At 37.1% G+C, this 22,802-nt stretch overlaps 1 protein-coding gene across 1 annotated transcript in view; it reads left to right on the top strand.

The window, feature by feature from the left end:
- The first annotated feature begins 549 nt into the window (after positions 1-549).
- Positions 550-22,802, top strand: part of LOC131034808 (probable potassium transporter 9) — a 32,308-nt gene continuing 10,055 nt past the window's right edge. The window contains exons 1-3 of the mRNA XM_057966408.2: positions 550-978; positions 1,143-1,388; positions 1,537-1,590. Coding sequence (XP_057822391.2) covers positions 630-978; positions 1,143-1,388; positions 1,537-1,590 — 649 coding nt within the window. The 5' untranslated portion in view covers positions 550-629. The remainder of the gene's footprint in view (positions 979-1,142; positions 1,389-1,536; positions 1,591-22,802) is intronic.

The following is a 22,802-nucleotide window of genomic DNA, read 5'->3' on the forward strand; positions in this document are numbered from 1 at the left end:
TAAAAAATCCATAATCATTGACTTGAAGAACAATGGTTAAATTTATTTCAACTTTTTTAGTGGCAGTGCTCCTATTTCGATGGATGCATTAGATCTGTATGCTGCTGTGAGTATTCATGTTCCCCATGGTTTAAACTTGTTGAGTCTTGGGATTTTTCCTTGTATATTATAGCTAATGTCTAGGAGCTTAGGTATATTGTGTTCTGTTCAAGTTTAGCAAGGTTGCACTTTAGTACCCAAGTACACCTTTTCAAGGTATTATTCTGCCAAAATAAATAAATTGGAGGAAAAGCAGTAGCATATAGTAAAGTTGCAATTTTCTAGGTATCTAGCTATTAAGTAGATTGCACATGCATTAATTGTGGTCTGCAATCAGCAAAACATGATTCTGTTATCCTGTCCAGGTTTTGGTAGACAACCTCATTGTGGTATGTTTGTTGAGTTGGAATTGCTGCAAATCTGTATTACTATTAAGTATAGGTTATGGCCTTGTTACATAACGGTCCTATGAATATTATGGCTTGGTAGGATGATAAGATGTTTTTTTTCATTATCTATAAACTTAGAAGCAGGAACTCTTATTCTCATTCTACAAGGGAAATTATTTGAGTCGATTCAAGACATGAGATATGGCTGCAGCTTTATCTTGTTCATATGAGGCTATGAAGGGTGAATTACAACCTTTTCATATTGGGAAGGTCAATACTAACAACTCCATATTTTCATTCATCGGTGTACTGCAGAAGCAATCTTGGAAGACAGTTTTGTTCCTAGCTTATCAAAGCCTTGGTGTTGTCTATGGTGATTTGAGTATCTCTCCTCTATATGTTTACAAGAGCACTTTTGCAGAAGATATTCAACACTCACAGTCCAATGAAGAGATTTTTGGTGTTTTGTCCTTTGTCTTTTGGACCTTGACTTTGGTCCCATTGTTCAAGTATGTCTTTATAGTTCTAAGAGCTGATGACAATGGTGAAGGTACCATCTTACATGCCTAACACTAATTAACTTCAATATGAATTATTCATGCTCAAAAGAATTCTCTTTTGCATATTAGATTACCCTATAAACTTTTCCTATGTTATGTCAGGCAAATGAATTTTCACTCTAACAATCCCTCTAATTTTTAAATGATGATGTAGGTGGGACTTTTGCCCTATATACTTTATTGTGCAGACATGCAAATGTTAGTCTTTTGCCAAACCGTCAGATTGTTGATGAGGAAGTCTCCACATACAAATTGGAATATCCTCTTGAGACAAAGAATTCATCAAGGGTAAAAAGGATTCTTGAAAAGCACAAAAATTTGCACACCGCATTGCTGATGATGGTTCTCCTTGGTACTTGCATGATAATTGGAGATGGCATACTAACCCCAGCACTTTCAGGTCTGTATTGTCTCAGATACTTTATGTATTTGGGTAACCAACTTTTTACAAACAATTGGACTGTTGTTTGATTTTAATGTAGTAAATATAATTTTCTTATTTAAAAGAAACTTTGCTGAAACATGTTAGTACAATGGAATGGATGCAGTTTTCTCTGCAGTATCTGGGCTTGAACTTGCCACAACGAAAGACCACCGTGAACGTAAGATCTTTTTCCTCACTACTAATACATGTTGTACCAGCAACAGACTCAGCATGTTGTCATGCTACCTCAAATGAGATGAATTTGAACAAAGGCTTGCTAAAAGCAATTAATCTTTAAAATTCCTTATGACTTTTTTCTTTTTCTTGGGGTAACCTTCAAGGGTATTTCTTTTGCCAAACAACTTAGGACTTGCACTTGGCTTCATTCATCAGTGATGTGTTTATTTCAACCAATTTCAATGCTTAACACATTTCTTGGAATTTGAAGCTAAGGCTCTGGTATGAAAGCCCCGATTGTTTTAGCACAGCAGGTCACCTTATTTGAGTTTAGGAAGTGATTTATTTTCACAGTAAATAGTCTAGGTTACTGGTACAGGTAAAACACATGGTAAGCTGGTATGGCAAATATTTTTGAGGTGCTGGGTATTTCTGTACAAAATTGTATAATAATAAAAAAATACATATTTGCAGTACCTGAAACTTCATTAGTAAAATGATACAATTAGTAATTGGATTCATATGGATCATTGTCAAGACCACCATCGGCAACTTAGCTATTACTCAATTAATTTTCCTTCTCATCATTGGCTAGCTTAAGCTTTAGTTTTTTTTTATTATTATCATTTATGTAGTCATAACTGCATTTTTTATATTTATGGTCTTGTGTTTGGGTTAAAGCTCAAAGATATCAATGATCCAATACATGTCAAAGTTCAGGTACAAAAGGATGACAACAGCAGTACTTGTACATGATCATTTTTTCAGTACAAGGTAAGGTCCCATCATTTAGCTTATATTTATACTTTTCATTTTTTTTATAATTGAATCAATGCCAAAAAATATTACAAAGAAAGAGAGAACTCAATAGACTGCCAAGAATAAAATAATAATCAGATGTCAAAAGAGCAAAACAAGACCCCAAAGAACTGAACTTTCACAGGACAAAAACAAGAATATAACCAGTCACAAGTCCACAGGAGGAACCAATAAGCACAAGGAACATTGCAATCTGAATTTGAACAAACTTCGTAACTGCCTGGAACAAATCATCTCATGTTTGTGTCTCTCAAGAATCTGAAATTTCTGATGTTGGTAGGTTCTTTGATGACCCCCTGCAGCTGAAAACAAGGAGAGACAATTTGAAACAAGATACCAGTATACAACTTAAGCATTTTTGTCTCCTGGTGAATGGACTGGTTTGGAAACACTGTCAAGCACTTGGTTTTCCATCTATCAAGCAAAATAAATTGTCTAACAGAATCAGCCACAACATTATGAAGTATCACCAACACCTGAAATAGCCTCTTTCCAACTCAAGGAATGATCAAGTAAGACAGCAAAATGATTGAAAACAACATTCCATTTTTTTTGCCAGAACAATCCTAGAAAACATGTTTTAATCTTTTATTATGCCTAACAAAAAGGGCACTTGACTGGTAGGACCACCAAATATTTCAATATATCCCCAACTGGCAATTCATAATATAAGATTTTCTAAGTTAAAATCTGGGAATTAACCTTTGCTTTCGACCTCCATATTTTCCAACTCAATCTCCTCCATGTTCTTTCATGGAGCTTACATCTCCATTTCTAATTCAATCTAGGATTAAGCGACCAATTGGGAAGGACGTTTAAATAGATCTTTTTTAAAGGAAATCTACAAAATTGATATTTAGATAGCCATAGACAGTCTTTGGTAAAATTACATTGTAAAGGAATGCAAATTTTCATAAGGTACACTGCACCAATGATTTCAAAAAAATTAGAAATCCTATAAACTTGTTAATCTAAAAGCATACTCAACTATTAAACCCCTTGCTTTCAAAAATTATAAGCATGCCTAGGAAAAGCAACAACAAGAGGATGATTGTGATACTGCACTAGCCTATTCCACCAAATAGAAGAATGTTCGAAGCTGAACCCATGTTGTAGGGAAGCGTCTTTTCAGCTTAAGAATTTACAAACATGTTGCCAAGCCTTCTAGATGGATTGAAGAGGAAATGAAGGTTTTATATGAAAGAATGGAGGAAGGACTTTATCTATCCATCCAATAGCCTACCATTTTCTTTTGACAATAGAGACATTAATGCAGTTATGAAATATTTTTTCTTGCGGCTCTCCTCTTGAAACAACTCTAACCATCCATTTGGTTGTTAAGCATATCTCTTGAGTCTTGAGGTCCAAGAGACCCAAACCACCTTTAGCCTTTGGTTGAATACAATGCAGCTATGAAGAAGATATATAATCGACTTTTTCTTCCCAATTTGACCACAAAATTGGCGAATAAGTTTATTTAAATCCTCATAAATCTTCTTAGAAGACATTTAGCAAGAAGGGTAATAAACATGAAAAGCAAGGAATATCTGATTCACAAGTTAAATCTTCCTGCAAGTGACAAAATTTGTTCCCCCAAGTCCAAAGTTTGTTCTTTAATATAGTGATGACTCAATTCCACATGTGAAAGAGTGACTCCTAAACCAAAAGGTATACCCAAGTAACAAGTGGTCTGCACATGTTTGATTTCCAACTTTCCATTCTATAGGAATCCAATATGGCATTAGATCAGACTGAACCATAAAAAAATTAGTCTTATGATGTACTAACTTTGATCCAAAAATTGAGAAATGTAAGTTTAAGACCTCCAAAACATTATTAATTTCCTATGTTCCATAGGGATGCATCCCCAACCTTGGCACCCCTGTGCCCATACCGGGGACAAAACAGGGACGCAGGGACGTTTTCTTCCTATACCCTACCCATTTCCTGTCTGTTTCCTGCAGCGGAGGCGTTTCCTATCATGAGAGGGGATGTTTCCTATCAAACCTGCCTTACCATTTTGGCCTTAGATGAAAGCACAAAAATAAGCTCAGCGCTTCTCACAATGCATTGCGGCTACATGATCACCAAACTCCTGAGTATCGTCAAACTCCAGCCTTTGGGATGTCAATCCCAAAGATGCTAGCAGGTTGAGGAGGAGGAGACACATCCAAGATTGGTTGGGGTTCCATTGGTTGAGGCAGCCCCTCATAGTGACAGTGACTCAGATAGAGACTCAAACTCTGATCTTGATTTAGACTCTTAGACTTAGACCTACCATGTGCTGATTATGAACAGCCATATATTTTCTTAGTTCTACCCTTGACATTATTATGGACAGCTGATTATGGACTTCTATGTTTTTTGTTTACAATTTATGTCATTTCATAATTATGGATGTTTAATATCTATGTCTATTATGGATGTTTATGACATGTGTTTATTGACAATGATGAAATAAAGCATTTAAATTTTGGTAAAATGTTTGTCAATTCTCATGTGAAATCTCAATTCAAGCCTAATGCTATGTATTAATGTCAATGATGAATTCTTTATGATTGTTATGATATGCATATTTGAAATTTCTCTATATTCTTTTTTTTATATATATTAAAATAAGGAGATAACAGTTACAAACTTACAACATCACTTTTATCAAATCAGTATCAGGTACTCCATGTTAAGAAGACAGAATATAAGCTATCTGACTAACAGACTAACATACAATAAGTCCTATACCTCAGTACAAACAACCATAGACAGCAACCCAAAGACAAAAAGGGCCCTATACATCGACACATGTACAAGAAGGGCCACTTACATATGAACTCTGTGCCCATACATTGAGAACCATATACAAAATGAATACTGTATCTATACATCCATATGGTTTCTATACAAAAAACTGATATAAACATAAACATCATGTAACTAAGAAACTGACTCATGTATTAGTTTTCAACCCATGATGTCCACCCTAGGGGACCTTCCATCCCTTCCATCCAAATGATGCTTTTGTTCCAGTTCACCGCCCCCACTGCAGCTAACTGTTGAGCCTAATACTGTCTCTCCACCCACTTGCCTTCATTGATCTCATTCATTAAGGCCTCCAAAGCACTGACAAATGAATATCTCTCTACTTTAAACTTGGACCATGTGTACCCGTGAGACAGCTCTGAGAGATATATTCTGGTTGTGCCATCCTCAATGAATCTCTCAAACTTCTTTGCAGGCCTCATAACAATGGTGACCTGCAATTCAACATTGTAAACAATGAGCCTTCTTAAAGACTCAATAAGCAGCCTACCCTTAGCTTGAAATTTCTCCTCATTCCTAATGGACCACATAACCCAAAGTATCTCACATGATAAAAGAGACCAAAACAGATTACTATCCTTTTTAATGTCATTAATGAAACCGAAAACAATATCATAATAAGAAAATTTATCAGAAAAGTTGATCCCAAAGATGTTCCAGATTTCTTTAGCCACAGCACAGTCAAAAAAGACATGCATAGTAGATTCGGTAAATCTGCAAATACTACATACATCATTAACCTGTTGTTTACTTTTAATAGGTAACATATGAAGATTAAACAACCATTTAAACCCTTGCTTTTTGAGCGTGATATTACTGCCCCATAGGAAGGAAAACACTTTATGCCAATTATCATTACTGCAGTTCAGATTCCACACAGCATTAATATGAGCAATCAAATCAACATTGTAGCATAGAGCATCATAAACCACTTTTTCTTTGGTGTTCATTAGCAGAGCACCATCCACCCATGTGAATGATTTGAATCTGTCTTCCACCACAGAACATTGCTTGGGTAGTTGTAGGTTCATACAGGCTTGCCTACAGATAGAATAGGTTCTCCAGTTGGAGGAAGGTAAGTGATACTTCTGACTGAGAACATTCCAAGAAATTAGTTGACCATTAATAATAATATTATTAAAACAGCAAATACCATTAATATTTCAACTTTTAGTAGAACATCGCTGAATAAGGGAAGGGGCCTACCTTTGTGGGATAAATTCCACCAGATGGACCTCTCACTGCATAAGGTGTTACCATTACTAAAGATTCTATTATGAGAAATCAGACTTCTAATAGACTCCCATGCCTTTCATATTGCCTTGAAGACATTAGAGTCGGCCAGGGAGATAGGGAAACTACAAGCAATGAGGTCACTAAAGGGGAGCAACTTCTAGGTCTTGGCCTGTTTAGGAACAGCAAGCCTTATATTATTTCTAATAAGGACCTTCCATGGCTCATTGCCCTCCAATGCATGAAAGATCCATTTGGTAGCTAATGCAATCCCTTACATCTTAAGATCCTTGAGACCCAAGCTACCCATCTTCTTGCTAAGGCAACACCATTTCCATTTGACCGAATGCCACTTCTTATTGCCTCTACCATTAGACCAAAGAATATTCCTGATTACTTTCTGAATATCATTGATTTGGTAACTGCTGAACATCCACACAAAGGCGTAGTAAAGACTATAGGAGGAGATAATCTTCTAGCATACCTACATCCTGCTAACCATGGACAAGTATTGCCTATTCCATCTAGTCAATTTGTTCTCAATCTTCCCTTTGATCCACAACCACATTTCTTTCAGACATGGGTTGACTGCAAAGGGTATGCCCAAGTATCTAACTTGTTTAGAAGGACCCCCCATTGATAATTGTACTTACAAAGCCATGCTAGGGGGTATCAACCCACCCAAGTAGGGTGGATCTGGCAAAAGAAATCTTGGCCCTAGAAGCTTCACAAAAAAAAGATTAAGTTTCAACATCAAGGAATCCATGTTTGCCTCTTCAAGTTCTAGGAATAGAGTTATGTCATCAAGGAACTGAGTATTGATTAGGTCCTCCTTGTTGGGCAAAGAGATGCCCTTGACCCATGGGGAGGGAGAAGAATCTCTAAGAAGATAGAAGATAGCATCAGATGCTATAACAAACAGGACAGGGGCCAGAGGACACCCCTGCCTAATGGACCTTTCCAACTTGAAAGGTTGAGTATGAGATCCATTGATCTCAACCTGAACAAAACCAACATTAAGTAAAATCTGAACCATCTGACAGAACTCCTTTGGAAACCCGAATGATTCCAACATCATGATGAGGAAACTCCAATCCGATCATATGCCTTCTCAAAATCAATTAAAAACATAGCCACATTTTGGTTGGTATATTTAGCCCATTGCCTCCCAATTGGTGATGAGATTTTCAAGAATGTATCTGCCCTTGATGAAACTAGTCTGAATATTACTTACAAAGTTGGGTAAGATATCTACCAACCTGAGCACAATAATCTTTGTTAGGATTTTATATGAAACATTTAACAAAGTAATAGGCCTTCATTTTTTTACGAGACTTGTCCCCATCTTTGGGGAGTAGTTTGATCACCCCTTGATTAATATCAGCTCCCAATGAACCCCTATTCAATGCTTCCTCATATACCTAAAGTAGGTCCAAGCCTATCCAATCCTTAGCATCTTTGTAGAACTCAATAGGTAAGCCATCAGGGCTAGTGGCCTTGGGATGAGGGCTCTAAACTTGTCTCTTGCACATTGACTGGAAGGGGAGTTCCCTTCAGAGGAGAAAAACTTCTGGTAGTATAGAAGGAACGCTTCTTTAATGTCATTATTGTCCACCAACTCTCTACCTTCTTCCCAGATTTTATCTATCCTTTCTTTGAAATCCTGTTGTCTCGGCATATTAAAGAAGAACTTGGACCCTTGTCACCCTGCTCTAACCAGTTGATCCTAGCCCTCACTTTGATTCCCTGAATCATTTTATTCTGAATGCCTCTTAGCGAATCTTTGGTTTGTGTCAACAATTGTAGTAATTCAAGGTTGGTAGGATTCATTTGGGTCAAAGATTCCAGAACCATAAGGTTATCTACCAACTCTCTTACAACCTTCCTCTCATCTTTAGCTTTTTTCTTTCCCACCATTTGCAGCAGGATCTTCTAGCTATTAACATTCTTATTCCATTTGTCAATGGCAGAGGGAGTATGGCTGTCCCATTTGTTAATTTGCCTATTCATGTAGATAGCACATCTAACATCTTGGTCCTTTAGAAGGCTAGTATTGAGGATAAAGCTATCATCCCTCTTAGTAGGTAAGCCAACATTAATATTTAATGTAATCTAAGCCTTGATAGGTTGGTGATCCGATAGGATGTATGGACACACTCTAACTGTGGAACAGTCATCCACCTATTTAAAGGAAAAAAAATCTTTATTCGCATAAAAGCTATCCAGTCTACAATATATCCTTCTCCTTGTTGGAAGTTGTGCCCAGTGTACCATATGGATCCATAACTGTTCTTATTTCCTTCAAGAGGACCAAAGAGTTTGAGTTTTTCCTTCATCCTAGTCCAGTAGAGTTTCTCCCCGCTCTTCCACTCTAGTTCCAAACCTCTTAACTCATCCTCACAATTCTCAATCATATTGAAGTCCCCTCCAAATAACCAAGGGATGTCCGGGAGAGTGCATAAACACCATTATAAGTCAAACCTTTCTCTATAATCATTAGAGGCGTGAAGGGAACACACTCCAACCTTAATGTCTTGGATGTTAATCATGATCCACACAACCCTATTACATGGGGAGCAGCCCTTATCAATAACCTTATTACCCCACTTGCCCCCCAATAGAATGACAACTCCCCCTTTTCCTTTGTCATGTTTGGTAGAAAATTGGAGTGCATCTTTCCAAATGTATCTTATGTTCACATCCAATGTGAATTTAGTGACTTTAACTTCCTAGAGAAGCATGATATCAATATGTTTATGTTGGTTCAAAAACTTCTTGACAACATATTTCCTGTCTGAGGATTCTAGTCCCCTAATGTTCCAAGATATACAGTTCAAATCCATAAGACACATTACTAAACAATGTCCATGGCAGCCTTAAAGCTATCAAAGCATTTAGGAAGCTCTTTGTTATTATCCTTCTTCTTAGGCAGAGGAGACTGCTTACCTTTAGGTCTTCCTCTTACTTCAGTGAAAAAACCATTTCCAACAGGAATCAACACCTCATATTCTTCTTTTTTATTCCTTTTGTCCTAAACTAAAAGTTGCTCCTCTCTAGTGGCTGACTCACTAGATAATAACCCAGTTTCCAGGTCTGACTCTAATGGATGAGTTTCAGAATTGTCAACACTAAGACTCACACTGGATTTATCATATGGTACTATGGCCAAGACATGGTTCTCATTAGAGGCCTTATTTCCTATAAGAGGATCGGCAATAATAATATCAAAGAACGCATTATCCTTGTCAACTCTAGAGTTAAGTCTATTGCTTGAAGGAACCATGCTACTACAATGCTAGATAGAGGGGGTAGCCTGCAAATCACCAAGGGGGGAGAAACAACAACCAATCTCACCATCTTGAGGCTTTTCAATCTGAGACTCCTCAAAAATACTAAAATTGTTCGAGAGTTTAAGGGGGGAACTCTCCTATTGGGGATAGACAAACTATCCGACTCACCCAATACCATACTAGAGTACCTCCTTTCTTCCATATCCCTAACTATGGATTTGACAAGAGAGCGGTCATCTTTTTCAGTCACACTAACCAACAGCAGCAAAGATTGGGAATAATCTTCCATTGGAACAGAGGCAGGGTCAACAGGAGATGGTTCATTAGGAGAATGTATAACCTCCATCATGCAATCCTTGGCCTTTTTAAGCTGCTCCAAAGCTAGTTGTTGGGCATTCTTCCTTCTAGATTTGTGAGCCTTGCTCTGAATAAACTAATCATAAGCATCTTTCTTGGTATCTCTTAACTGAGATAACGAAACAGAGATAGCCGAATGTGGTGGGGGGTTGGCATTGAAATTCCCTATTTTTAAGGAATCGTCAAGGGAGGGGAGGTCTATAGGTGGAGTGGTAACCACAACCCTCACCGCCTCCTTCAGAGTATTGAGGCACTCCAAAACAAGCCCTTGCACATCATTTGAATTACCTTCGGGTGGAGAAAGATCAGAAGGGGTAGGATCTCTAGTAGCTTTTTTAGGTAGACCATCATCCAGGATGATCTTAGCTTTACTAGGAGGCTTACGTTTCGACATAATAGGGCAATTCCTCCGAATATGGCCCTCATGCCTGCATAGAAAACAGGCATTAATCTTGCCAAGAGTTTCAACAAGACAAACCATGGGTTCATCATTGACATTTATTTCAATAAACCTGGGAAGATCTTTGCCAAGCTAATTGAAATTAAAACCCTAGCATCCATATGGGGAACTAAAGAATGGGTATTATCTACCCTAAGCACTTTCCCTATGGATTCCAACAATTGGGGGAAAAATTCCATAACAAAGGAGGAAGATTCTTAACCATAATCCACCTAGGGCAGGACAAGGCCAATATCTCATCCGAGACAGCATCAGGCAACCATTGGAGGGCCCTAAATGTACCAACTTCCAATGTACCAGAACTGTTTCTCAATCACTGCCGCTTGGGATTTAGCATCATTGAAAAAAAAAGCCCTTTTTGAATCATTCTACAAAAAGAAAAATGAAACCCTAATTTCTTAATACAAACATTTGTGAACCATTCATCTTAAAATTTGCTAGTCGGGCACTTAGTGACATCCACGGCCGCGAGAAACATAGTAACACTTTTTAAACGAGATTTTTCATTATTCAGAGCGTTAACCATTTCGGAATTAGGAACAATGCTAAGGCTAGAGACCAGTAGGGGTAGCCTTTTTACCTCCTCCTGACTCGCCATTACCTTTGGAAAGGGCAACAAAATTCACATCAAATTTCACAGAATCGAGGATGGGTAATGGGGTTTCAATCAGAGCAGATTTGAAGGATTTGATGCCGTTTGAATGGGCACCATCAATATTATTAACATGGTTCTCCAAATTAATGACTTCATTAACCGGATTCCCATCCATATAGGAGCATTAACAATTCCTTGCGTGCGAACTGAAACAATACCAAACAAACATGAATTAACATTAAATGTAGAGAGAGAAGACGAGAAAAATGGGCTGCTTGACTAGGTGGAGGAGGTCATATGCCCTCCTCCACAACCTCGACGACGACCCTTGCAATGGGGTAAACCTTGGGACTTTGCACTGTCGAAGTTGTAGAGCCAATCCAAACAAACCTATCAACAACAAATTTCTCTATATTCTTAAAAATCCCCCTATTTTTTTTATACTCGTCCCCTACCATCCCCTAAAAAATGGCCCAAAAGTACCCTTGTACCAGAAACACATCTCGTCGTCCCCTACCATCCCCATCCCCATCCCCAAAACTCTGTGGAACATAGTTAATTTCCTTTCTAGAGTTTTGTAGGAAGGGAAAACTACCATCAACAAAATGTGAATTAAGCACAACCACATTGTTGAGAGTAAAAATTCCATTTATCAAATTCATTTGATTGTATTTTTGTCATAAGTATCCAAGTGCATCAATAGCGAGAACATATGAGCTAAAGGACGCCCCCTGCCTAATCGATCATTGTAAAGGGAAAGGATCAGATGAGGAATTATTAATTACCAACTAGGCATTGACATCTTTGAATAGCATTTGAACATGCTTACAAATCTTGGGTCCAAAACCCAACCATTGTAGCATATTAAGGATAAAGCTCCAACACATTCTATCATAGGCTTTATTGAAATTTATCTTGACAAACAATTCATTTTTCCTAATTGTTGAGCCCATTCACTAGTTTCCTAAGCCAAAATTAACTCATCAAGCATAAATCTACCACCAAGAAATCCAATTTGTCCAAGTCTAACAATCCCTTTTACCACTAGTTTTATCCTTATAGATAAGGCTTTGGCAATTATTTTATAAGTGTTATTAGAGTAATAGGATGCCATCCAAAGATAGTCTTCATTTCCCTTTTGGAAGAAGCTCAATTATTCCTTTATTAATAGTAGGCCCTAAAGAGCCTTGTTCTAAAGCCTCCAAATATGTAAGGTAAAAATCTTCCTTAATGTGCAGCCACATTGTTTGGTAAAACTTGATAGAAAGCCCCATCAAACCCAATATTTTTATTAGGAGCCACTGGAAACACTACATGCTCTAGGTCTTCAATAGAAACCTCTCGGTCTAAGAATCAGCTATACTAAAAATCCACCTTCATGGGAATGTGGTAATTAATAATCTATTCCAAAATTACTTGAGTATCTTTCTGATGAGCATTCTCACTAGAAGGCTTCTCATAGAAATTCTGAAACATAGATTTTATCTCTACTGACTTCATATGAAGGTGTCCAGTTTCATCTTGTATTGCTCCAATATACACCTTTTTATGCGTATAGTTTAAAATTTTGATGTACTTGGAACCTCTACTACCCTCCTTAATCCAATGTAATTTGGTGAAAATTTTAGCTCCTTGACCCCTGTATATGTCAAGTTTACAAAGTTGAGCCTCAATAAAGACTATTGAAGTTTGAATGTTGGTATTATTTGGATTGGAAATAAGCAATTTTCTGCTATGTTCCAACTTTCCTTGAAGGGATTTTTCTTATGTTCCGTTTGCCAAGCCAATCTTTTACCAAAAGAGCATAAGAACTCAACACACTGAGAACTAGCATAGTGCTACCATTCCCTATTAAAATCCCCTTCTTTCAGCTTAGGAATAGAGTTCCAAATGCCAACTAAAGCAGCATGGGAAGGATTTTTTAAGTGAGAAGTATTAAGCTTATAAGGCAATTGACACTCCAAACAACTTGCTTTAGACCTAGAAATAGAGCAAAGGATGGAAAAATGGTCCAAAACTTTTACCCAAATGCTAGAGGGCTCTTGCTCTAACTGCAGGTTGGGAGAAACATAGAACCTACTGAACTTGCTATATCTTCTATCATCTCCAAATCTATAATTAGACCATGTATACCAGATATGGGCATGGCATGAGTATTTGTTATGAATTGGATCTATCACCCCAACAGTATTATAGTTATTCAACCATTTATCAAATTCTTCGCAACTTAGCTCAATGTGAGTACTCCAACTACGATCTATGAGGCGTTGGACCATATCAAAATCACCTCTTACAACCCAATCCACTCTAGGCAGATTATTGGCCGTCTAATCCAAAATCAACACCTCGCTTTTGCATTATTAGTAGAATAATCAACTTCTACCCAAATGCCAGAGGACTATTGCGCTAACTATAGGTTGGGAGAAACATAGAACCTATCAATCTTGCTAAATTTTCTATCCTATCTATAGTTAGAACAAGTATACCAATTATGGACATGGCATGAGCATTTGTTATGAATTGGATCTATCATCCCAATTGTATTACATCAACTCAATTATTTGTCAAATTCTTTGCAACTTAATTTAAATTTTTAAAATGACTAGTTTGGCTAGGATCTGTGGAGTGTTCAACCATATTAAAATCACCTCTTACAACTCAATACACATTAGGTAGATTATAGCCATCTAATCCCATAATAAACACCTCTCTTTTGCATTATTAGGAGCATAAATTGAACATAAACCAGTAGGTTGTCCATTGATAAATGCCAAGCAGTTGTGCAAGGGTCCTCCCCTTTATCAATGAAAAACTTATAGAGCCATGAAAACACACCTATAACAGCCACACCTCAACCTTCTCTATGAGATGCATGGGAAAAGTTGCATCTCTCCATACATTGTAAAGAGAAGAGTCAAGACAGAGACCATTAAGTTTGACTTCTTGAAGAAAATCGATATCAGGTTTCCACTTATTGGTGATCTCCTTAATCCCATATTTGCGATGGAGGAGAGACACCTCTCTAACATTCCATGAAAAAAAATTGTAGTTCCTTGTTGAGTATTATTAAAAAGATTTTCTTCTGGCAAAGCATCAAAACGGTTAGCAAGAGCAATAAATTGGTTAGAAAGATTTCTCTTTCATAATAGCTAAGAGGGATCTTGCTCCATGCCTCATAGAAGGAGGGGGAGACATAGAAGTGCGATCGAGAGACCTCAAAGAAGGGAAAATTTGTAAGAGGAGATAGTTTTGAGAGGTCATATTACCATTTTGAACCACAACAGACCCAAAGGGCTCTTTTCTCTTCCTTACTAATCTCCAACCATCTAACATCATAGTGTCTTTATAAGAAGAGGAAAACATCATAGAAGGATTATTGCTGTTGCTTTGGACATCTACAGAAGGTTCAATCTACTTTCTAGAAGGTGTAGTAGCAACAGAGTTTGTAAAGTTTGTGGGCTGATTGTGGCTTGAACTTATGGTAAAACAAATCTATTTCGTTTGATAGGACAATCTCTTATCAAATGACCTTCTTATCAGCAATAAAAAAAAAGTATTAGGTTTGTTTAAATAAACTAAAGGCTGCGAAAACTCAAACCCAGGGCCAATTAGCTTGATATTCTAAGGAAGCTGATTGTTTAAATCCATCTCTAGACAAACTCTAGGATGAACCCTTAAGCTGGAAAATTTATTTGAGTTATTATTACATAAAATAATTCTTCCCATTTGTGAAACTATTTCCCTCAAAAAAGGTCTTAAGGCAAGGTTTAAAAAAGGTAGCTCAACCCACATTGGGTAGTGGGATCTTGAGCACCTTCAAAGGTGAAAATCAAGGGTCCAGTCTTGTGAATAGTAGATTTAGCCACAAATGACCTATGTACCATATTGCAACACACCTTGAGCCTATTAAACAGATTTGAACTTGCAAGACACATCGCCCTCACCTTCAATTCCCCAAGCCCAATTTTCCCAATTAATTTGGCCCATTTGTGAAAATCTGTTTCAGATGGCATTCCTCTTACAAAAGAAAGATAACAAGATAACAATCTGTGTTGACATTCATCAATACATTCAATCACTTCTTAAAAACATAAATTCCAAAGTTTTACCTCCTCCTTGTTACTTGCCATTTCCATAACATAGTCCACATTTCCTTCTTTGTTTGCACTTGTAGAGGAACACTAGGTTTCCCCATTTGTCCCTCCATTATCTAGGCTTTCTTTGATTTTTTGCATGCCTTTCTCTAATAACTCTAGTGTATTCTCATTCATCTCCTCTGACTGAAAGTTTTCCATTTCCCCTTTGCTTGAATCTCCACCTGCTTGGCATGCTTCAACCTTCAGTTTCATGTCTGTCCAGCTCTAGTCCTTGTCATTTGTTGTGGCTTTGAGACTCAAATTCCAGTGATTTCTTTGTGTTTTGCATGGCAGTAAGGCAGACAGATTTGTTAGGATTTCCAAGGTGTAAGGGTTTTCTTGGCCTTTAATCATGAATGGACTCTATTTATGCTTTTCATTTTGACATACTTGTTATCAATGCGGGATTATGATGATAGTAGTTTTCTAGATTAAGAAACACACTAATCCTTTATGAGTCATTAGATGCAACCTTGTATGAAGTTGCTAAATATGAAGAGAAGGTTTGAAATGCAAGGGTGAAAATTTGTTGACCAAGCAGAAAACACAAACAAAATCTAAAAATGGTGGGTGGAAATATGCCAACCAAGCAAAAAATATCTATAATTTGTTGCTAAATACTATCATGATTAGATATTTGAGATTTGCCTGCAGCACATCAAACATGTCACAAGATGTTCATGTTTTTCTTTGCTGTATATATATATATATATATATATATATATATATATAGAGAGAGAGAGAGAGAGAGAGAGGTTGCTAAGGGTTTTTTGGTAGACAAGGAATTTTTAAAATGTGTTGAAAAAGTTACCTAACTCTGGAATCATGTTGAAAAATGGCTTTGAAATACCATGTGTGCCCTCAAGGCTAGAATCATCTGAGTTTGTTTCCTGCTGATTCTGAACATTTCAGACACTACAAAACTGAACCCTACCTGATTCCATAAGTGAATTGATTCAGAGTCTGATTTCAGGACAAATCATGCCTTGAATGGGCCTCTTTTCTTGCTGATGCAGTAACCTAGTAAATAATTATTTGCAAATATCATTGTACTAATTCAATTTGAAGGGGAAATGAAAATAAATGCTACTATGGTCTCATAGTTCATTTACTATGTGTTGATTACACCTAATTAATTCGATTTCTTGCAATGTAACAACAAAACAATAAGCTAATCAGCTTTGTGGAAAGTATAACAATGGAAGAGCTGGGAATCAAGATGTATCTATAAAGAAAAGGGAAAAGGGCTAAGAAATTGTGTCTTTTGCATTTTGGGACTGATTTTGTGATGATAGGCAATTGGAGGACCGTCAAGAGGTGCTTCAAACTGGTATAGTGACTTTTGAAGAGTGACAGGCAGTAGTGACCCTTTGGATGCTCCCTTTACCTACAGGTTGCTCTCTTGACCTTCAAAAGGCACTAATACCTTTGTGTCTTGTGCCTCTGCAACATTCAAGAGTTGTTTGCCTAATTTTTCCCTTTTCTACTTGTCAGAATTGAAATATTACCTGTCAAATTCAAAAGGGGAAAAAATGGGTTATGGTGTTTGGGACCTTGGTTTGACATGTTTCAGATGTGCAAGAGTGATGGTGGTGGTAGCAGATTGTGTAGGAGGGAAACCTAGGAGGAAAACTGTGGAGTTCACACCTGATTCAGTTATCATTAGAGACTTGGAGAGTGGAGCTATCATTGCGACTAGGGTGGTTGATCATGCATCTCGGTTGTACTCTTTTTCACATTTTGGTCCTCTTGATGAGGTTGATTCTTCCTATGTTGATGATTCAGATTTTGAGGAGAACTTTGGGCATTTGAACTTGGGGATTCTCACATGTGACCCCATTCGTGAGCCTTGCATTTCATCTCCTTCTATTGATATCACACCACCTATTGCACCTAATGATGCATCTAGTGCAACAGTTTTGCCTTCTTATGATTCAGTGCAGCAGGATATTTCATGTCTTCTAGCTTCAGTTGATTGGGATGCCTACTTGACAGACATTGCAGATTTGTTTGTGGACTCCTACATTGCAGATTTGGGAGACACCATTCATGACATTCATCTTCTCTTAGATGAAGATGATCCTTCTTTGATTGTTGCGAGGGATAATTCTGACCCTCTTGTGCATTCTCTACATGATCAATCTTTAGAGGTTGACATGATTGTGGATACTTTTGTACAACACTTGGAGGAGGTCTCTTTATCTTTTGAGACATATGAATCTTTGGATATTGTTCTACATTCATCTCCACTAGATCTTGGAGTGCCTTTTTCAGCAATGTGGCACAATTTACCATCTTTGGAGGGGGTACCTTTCAGCATTGACATGGGGACACTTGAGCAGTTTTCAGAGATTCCTTTCATCATGAGTATTTTTTCTTCATCTTCCCTTCATGGTTGGGGAGACTTTTTGGATACACCTTTGGTTTTGTTTCTTCCTAAGGGGAGGAACGTGGTTCGACGTTCATGGAGCAGTTTCTTCATTCATCTTCGAGCTTCTATCATTGGTGCAGATTCCACATTGAGGGGGGGCTTCCTAGTCTCTCTTCTTCTTCTTCTTCTTCTCTCATATGGGGGGGACTTTTTCCTCACATGGGGTTTTGTCCTTCACATACTTCTATGAGAGTTCTTTATACATGGTTTTCATCTCTCTTTTGGGGGAGGGTTTTTTCCCATTGGGTTTTTCTCTCTTTCCCCGCTTTGTAAGAGATTTCCTTGCATTGGTTTTCATGCATTTGCATTTGTACATGGGTACCTAACATGGCCTTGTAATCGAGACCCATCTTGCATTGCTTAGTTGCATTGTAGACTTAAGTGCATTCCCCTAAGTTGCACTTAAGGGGGGGTGTTGGTGTAAATAATCATTCATCATGGATATTATTACACTTTACTTAAGTTTACTTAGGAAATGCATTTCATAGTAGTTTGGGTATGAGACACTTGGGTGTTTGTGCCACATTGGGATAGTGTGTGTAGGAGAATTTCCACCTTTTATGGTGTGATCTTATTGTTACACTCCATATTCAGTGGGTGATCCACCTCATGTGGAATATTATATTGTTTCTCCTACCTACCCACACCTATTTCCTACCTACCCTTGTTTCTTATTGAGCCACATGTCATGTTTGTGTGCTCACATATCCATATAGCCTTGCCTATATAAGCAGACTCATATTCATTGTATGTAACGATTGATGATCCAGTTGATCAGTATTTTCTCTTGATAGAATACAGTTTATTCCTATCAATATTTTGTCTCTCCATTGTATTTTTCGTTGAGCTCTAGATCTTGGCAAAATCTCACAATCATAAAGGAGTCAGCCATCTTTGAAAAACATAGATTTCGTCCTAATATTGTTGCAGGTCAGCCTTCATTCATTTGATATCTCACTTCATTTTCTTTACTCGTAACATTTGATTCCTTGTCATCTTCTAAAGTTTCTTTATCTGATGCACTATGCTTGCCATCAATCTTTAACAATGAATTCCTTTTTGACATGATTTTGACATCAATGACAACTAATCCAACACAGGTTTGTCACCCACAAAAGGCCTAAAAAAGTTTGGAGTTTCCATCCACCCAAAAATTCCAAATTATTATGGTGGAACTTATCATCTATATGGCCTTCAAAATCCCATCCTAAATCCTTCTCATCCACTTCTCTTTCTAATAGAGACATTGCTTCTCTCTCCCTATTTGTAACCATTCTCAAGTCAGTTGAAAACATTAATGAAGATTGTAAATCATAATGTCTAAAGATTCCTTTCCTTTTGCCAGTTATGGATTTCCTTTCATAGATCCATCATAATTGAGCATAGCCCATTCTTATGCACATCAAGTTGGAATTTTGTAATGTCCTCATTCAATCAAATTGTGTTTGCAGGCCGAAGGCCAAATTCCGATTTCCAGTGTCTTCCTTGGTTAGAGTTTACCTTTCTCATCCCCACTAGACCTACCTAAAGTCCCAAAAAGTTATTAGTATGGAGGTATGTTAAATTCCCTAAGTGTACACAAATTGTCAAAGCATCATAATTAATGTGGTTCAGTGGACACAAATCGTCAAAGCATCATAGTTAATGTGGTAGTTTAAGTTGGCCATTGTTTTAGAGATTTTTGTGGGCTCTTCTTTGCCTTGCATGCTCCAATTGATGGATGCTATTAATGTTGATGACATCAAAGGGCCAATGACAATGGATCTGTTCTCTAGGTTTTCCGAATATGCCAAACAAGATATATTTCTGGGTTCATTATTCAAGAGGATTATGCTTTTTTCTCCAACTGAAGTGCTAGTTGACATTATTGTGAGCATCAGTGTTCAAACGGTCAGATTTGAGGACAAAGGCCCTTAGATTTGTGGAAGCTAGTGGATGAAAACCATTTGGTTTCACAAGGCAGAGGATGAAAACCCTTTTTCTTGATAGCACAAGTTCACCAGAGGTTGCGCATGAGCTTCAAGGTCATGGATCTTTAGCTGTGTGGAGTTCCACAACATCCTTGTTGTCATAGGAACGAGTACTATATTGTTAGATGGTTATGATTATTGTTGTAGTGTTGTAGTGTATTTCAAACCAATTTCATGTAATTTCATGGCATTGGATTTGTGTCATTTTTTTGTTTGTTGTGGGTCCTCTGCATAATAGTTTATGAGGCTATGTCTAATATTGTGTAGTATATTTTGTGATTAGTTAATCGTCAACTTCATGTATTGATAAGCTAAGTGTAACTCAAAGACATTTAATATATATAAAAAAGAGAGTTTTGGTGTTACCTACAATCTGGTATGTTCATTTGTTAATCTAGGTATTAGGGTTGATGTAAATTCATGAAAACAAATCTATCTTCAATTTGTGAACCTGGCCTACAATATTAAGGATTAATGTTATTTGAACAGATGTAAGGCAAAAAAATTTGGGTTTGCTAAAGTTGAGAAACAATCAGTTAAGGTTTGTCAAGTTAGGTGAAATATTGAAGTCTAAAGTATAATCCTAAGGTAGAAACGTTGTGAGAACATTAACGCACTTTAGAGTAATATAAGGAAGTTTGAGGCATATTTTAGAGTTATTAATCTAGGTTTCTAGGGTTTGGGTTTTTCATATTTTAACCCAAAATGTATTTGTCCAATATATAGTCTATTTGTTGAAGGTTTTAATTAAATACTTCCAAGAAAATTTTCCCTAGGATATTATAGCTTTTTTAAACTATTTCTGACAGACCCATTTTTAAGGTGGTTTTCTTCCCTCACATTCTCCATGCTAGATATTTCTTCCAAAAATTTTGGAGTTTTTGTCAAACCATAAATTCCAAATTATGAAAATGGAAATTCTTGTTTATTTGGCCTTGAAAATCCCATTCTGAAACCTCCTTGACAACACTAACATCCTCTCCATTAATGATTCTAAGCAAGCCAATCCTGCTGCATTTTACTAGAGAAACTTCCCCAAATTTCCAATGCCACCATACAAGTCTGTATGTCCCCTTTTCAGGCATCAGCTATTTCTAGAGGTTAGCCTATGACATTGGTCCCCGTAGGCTAACATGGTGATTAGGGGACCCTTTTGAGGGTGTTCTATGGCTCTTCAGCTGACCTTTTGGTGCTTATTTCAGTATTCTTCAGCTCAATGTCCCAATTTATTAGTGGTATGCCTTTCTGAGATCATTCAAGGCTCTTTGATATACGCTTACTATTATTAGTAAGTCACTTGGATGTTTGGCTCATACTATTCATAGTAAGTCACTTGGACGTTTGGCTCATACTATTTATAGTAAGTCACAGGATGATCAGTGAATATCATGGCTATTTCTGGATAGTTAGTTATTGCAGAAGTTGATAGCATCATGGCGACTGGAGTTTTATGGACATTATATTAAATATCGTTTGAATAATAAAGTTAAATTATATATTTAACTTTACATTATTTAATATAATAAATTGACTTCATAAAGTAATGTAACAAAGTGACTTTATAAAAGTTATTTTATAGAGTGACTTTTAATTGTGCTTTGGGAGACATGGATATTATAATATATTTATAATTTAAAATGTGCAAACCCTAATTAAGGCGTTGGGATGAAAGCATTATAAAAAGGCACTTGGAAGCTCATTTGATGGTTTGGACAAAAACGCAAATCCATCTTTGGTGTGGATTCACTTAGGATTCACCATTGTGCTCCATTGATTCAGTTGTTGGAGGGCTTGAGCAGATTTTCTCATAGGGTTTACAGTGAGTCTACAGTTAATTTGTGAAGTCTCCATTGGAGACAAATTTGCAGGTGTTTGGATTTTATTTCAGAACTATTGTGTGGCACCTGATAACAGAGGTGTATGTGTTGGAATGCCTTGAAGGGTTGTTGCTGCTGAGTAAACTATCCAAGACACCATCTAGGAGCTGGAAGCATTCCTGTTGCTGTGCGCTAAGTGTTTTTTGAGGGGCTGCTATCATACTATGTCTGCTGTATTTGGGATACATGGCCTGTACATTCAATCCACAAATAGGAAAGAGAAGTTGCTGGGTATGCTAAGTTCTGAGTCTCCAGAACAACCCATGGGCTTCCATTAATGGATCAGATAAAATCAGAATTTATTGTCTTCCCTGTTAATATGGACGCCAAGGGCATTTTGGAGGATTAAAGCTTTGCTGTGCAAATTTCAGTCTTCCCTGTAGCTGTATATCAGAGTTTTCTGCAACGTTACAGACCCCCCCTCTTGCTGTTTAAGTGGACACTTCCAGCTGATATCATTGCGGGTCTGAAACAAGGTCAGAAACTGTACTTTCTGCTCATTTATATATACTGCTGTAGCTTATAGCAGACTATTGAGAACAGTTAAAGCTGAGTTTTGTATGCATGAGGATACCTATGTTCTATTTTTATATGCAATATATGTGAACATACGTGAAAGGAACTGTTGAAGGAATTTTATTTCACATTGTGTATGAATGGCTATGTGAAATCTGGTCACCAAAACCATAGACATTTCTGTAAGACAACAATATCAAACCAACTTTACCAATTTCAGAGGTCTGCCAATCGTTTGATAGAATGGATATTTGGAAAGAGTGCATCATGAGTAGTGTAAATCAAGGGTGAAAATCAGATTGCATGGCACTTGTTTGACAAATTGTCAAACTACCAAAACTGAAAATTCAGGGCAGAATAAGGGTGGGACATTTTAAAATCTCAACCATATGACCCCCATCTTCTAAGTTGCTCTTGCATAAAGGACATCTAAAGGGGCATGATATCCTCCTTGGGTGAGAGAATCATATATCAATGCTTTACCTAAAATTTCCAACAATAGAAAGGAATTTTCCTTTTAAAAGGAATGCTTATGCCACAAATTCTTAGCTTAAACTTCTTTTTTTCTTTTTGCTGTATGCCTCGTTTACTAAACTGTCTCTAGATAGTCCCTCTTGTTTTTGACGGGAATTATTTTGAAAATATTTTTCAGAATTGCAATTTCATCTCTGTCAAAATGATGGGTCCATTTCAAATGTTTACATTTTCTTCT

The sequence above is a fragment of the Cryptomeria japonica genome, chromosome 3 (genome assembly GCF_030272615.1).
Source record: "Cryptomeria japonica chromosome 3, Sugi_1.0, whole genome shotgun sequence".
NCBI lineage: Eukaryota > Viridiplantae > Streptophyta > Pinopsida > Cupressales > Cupressaceae > Cryptomeria > Cryptomeria japonica.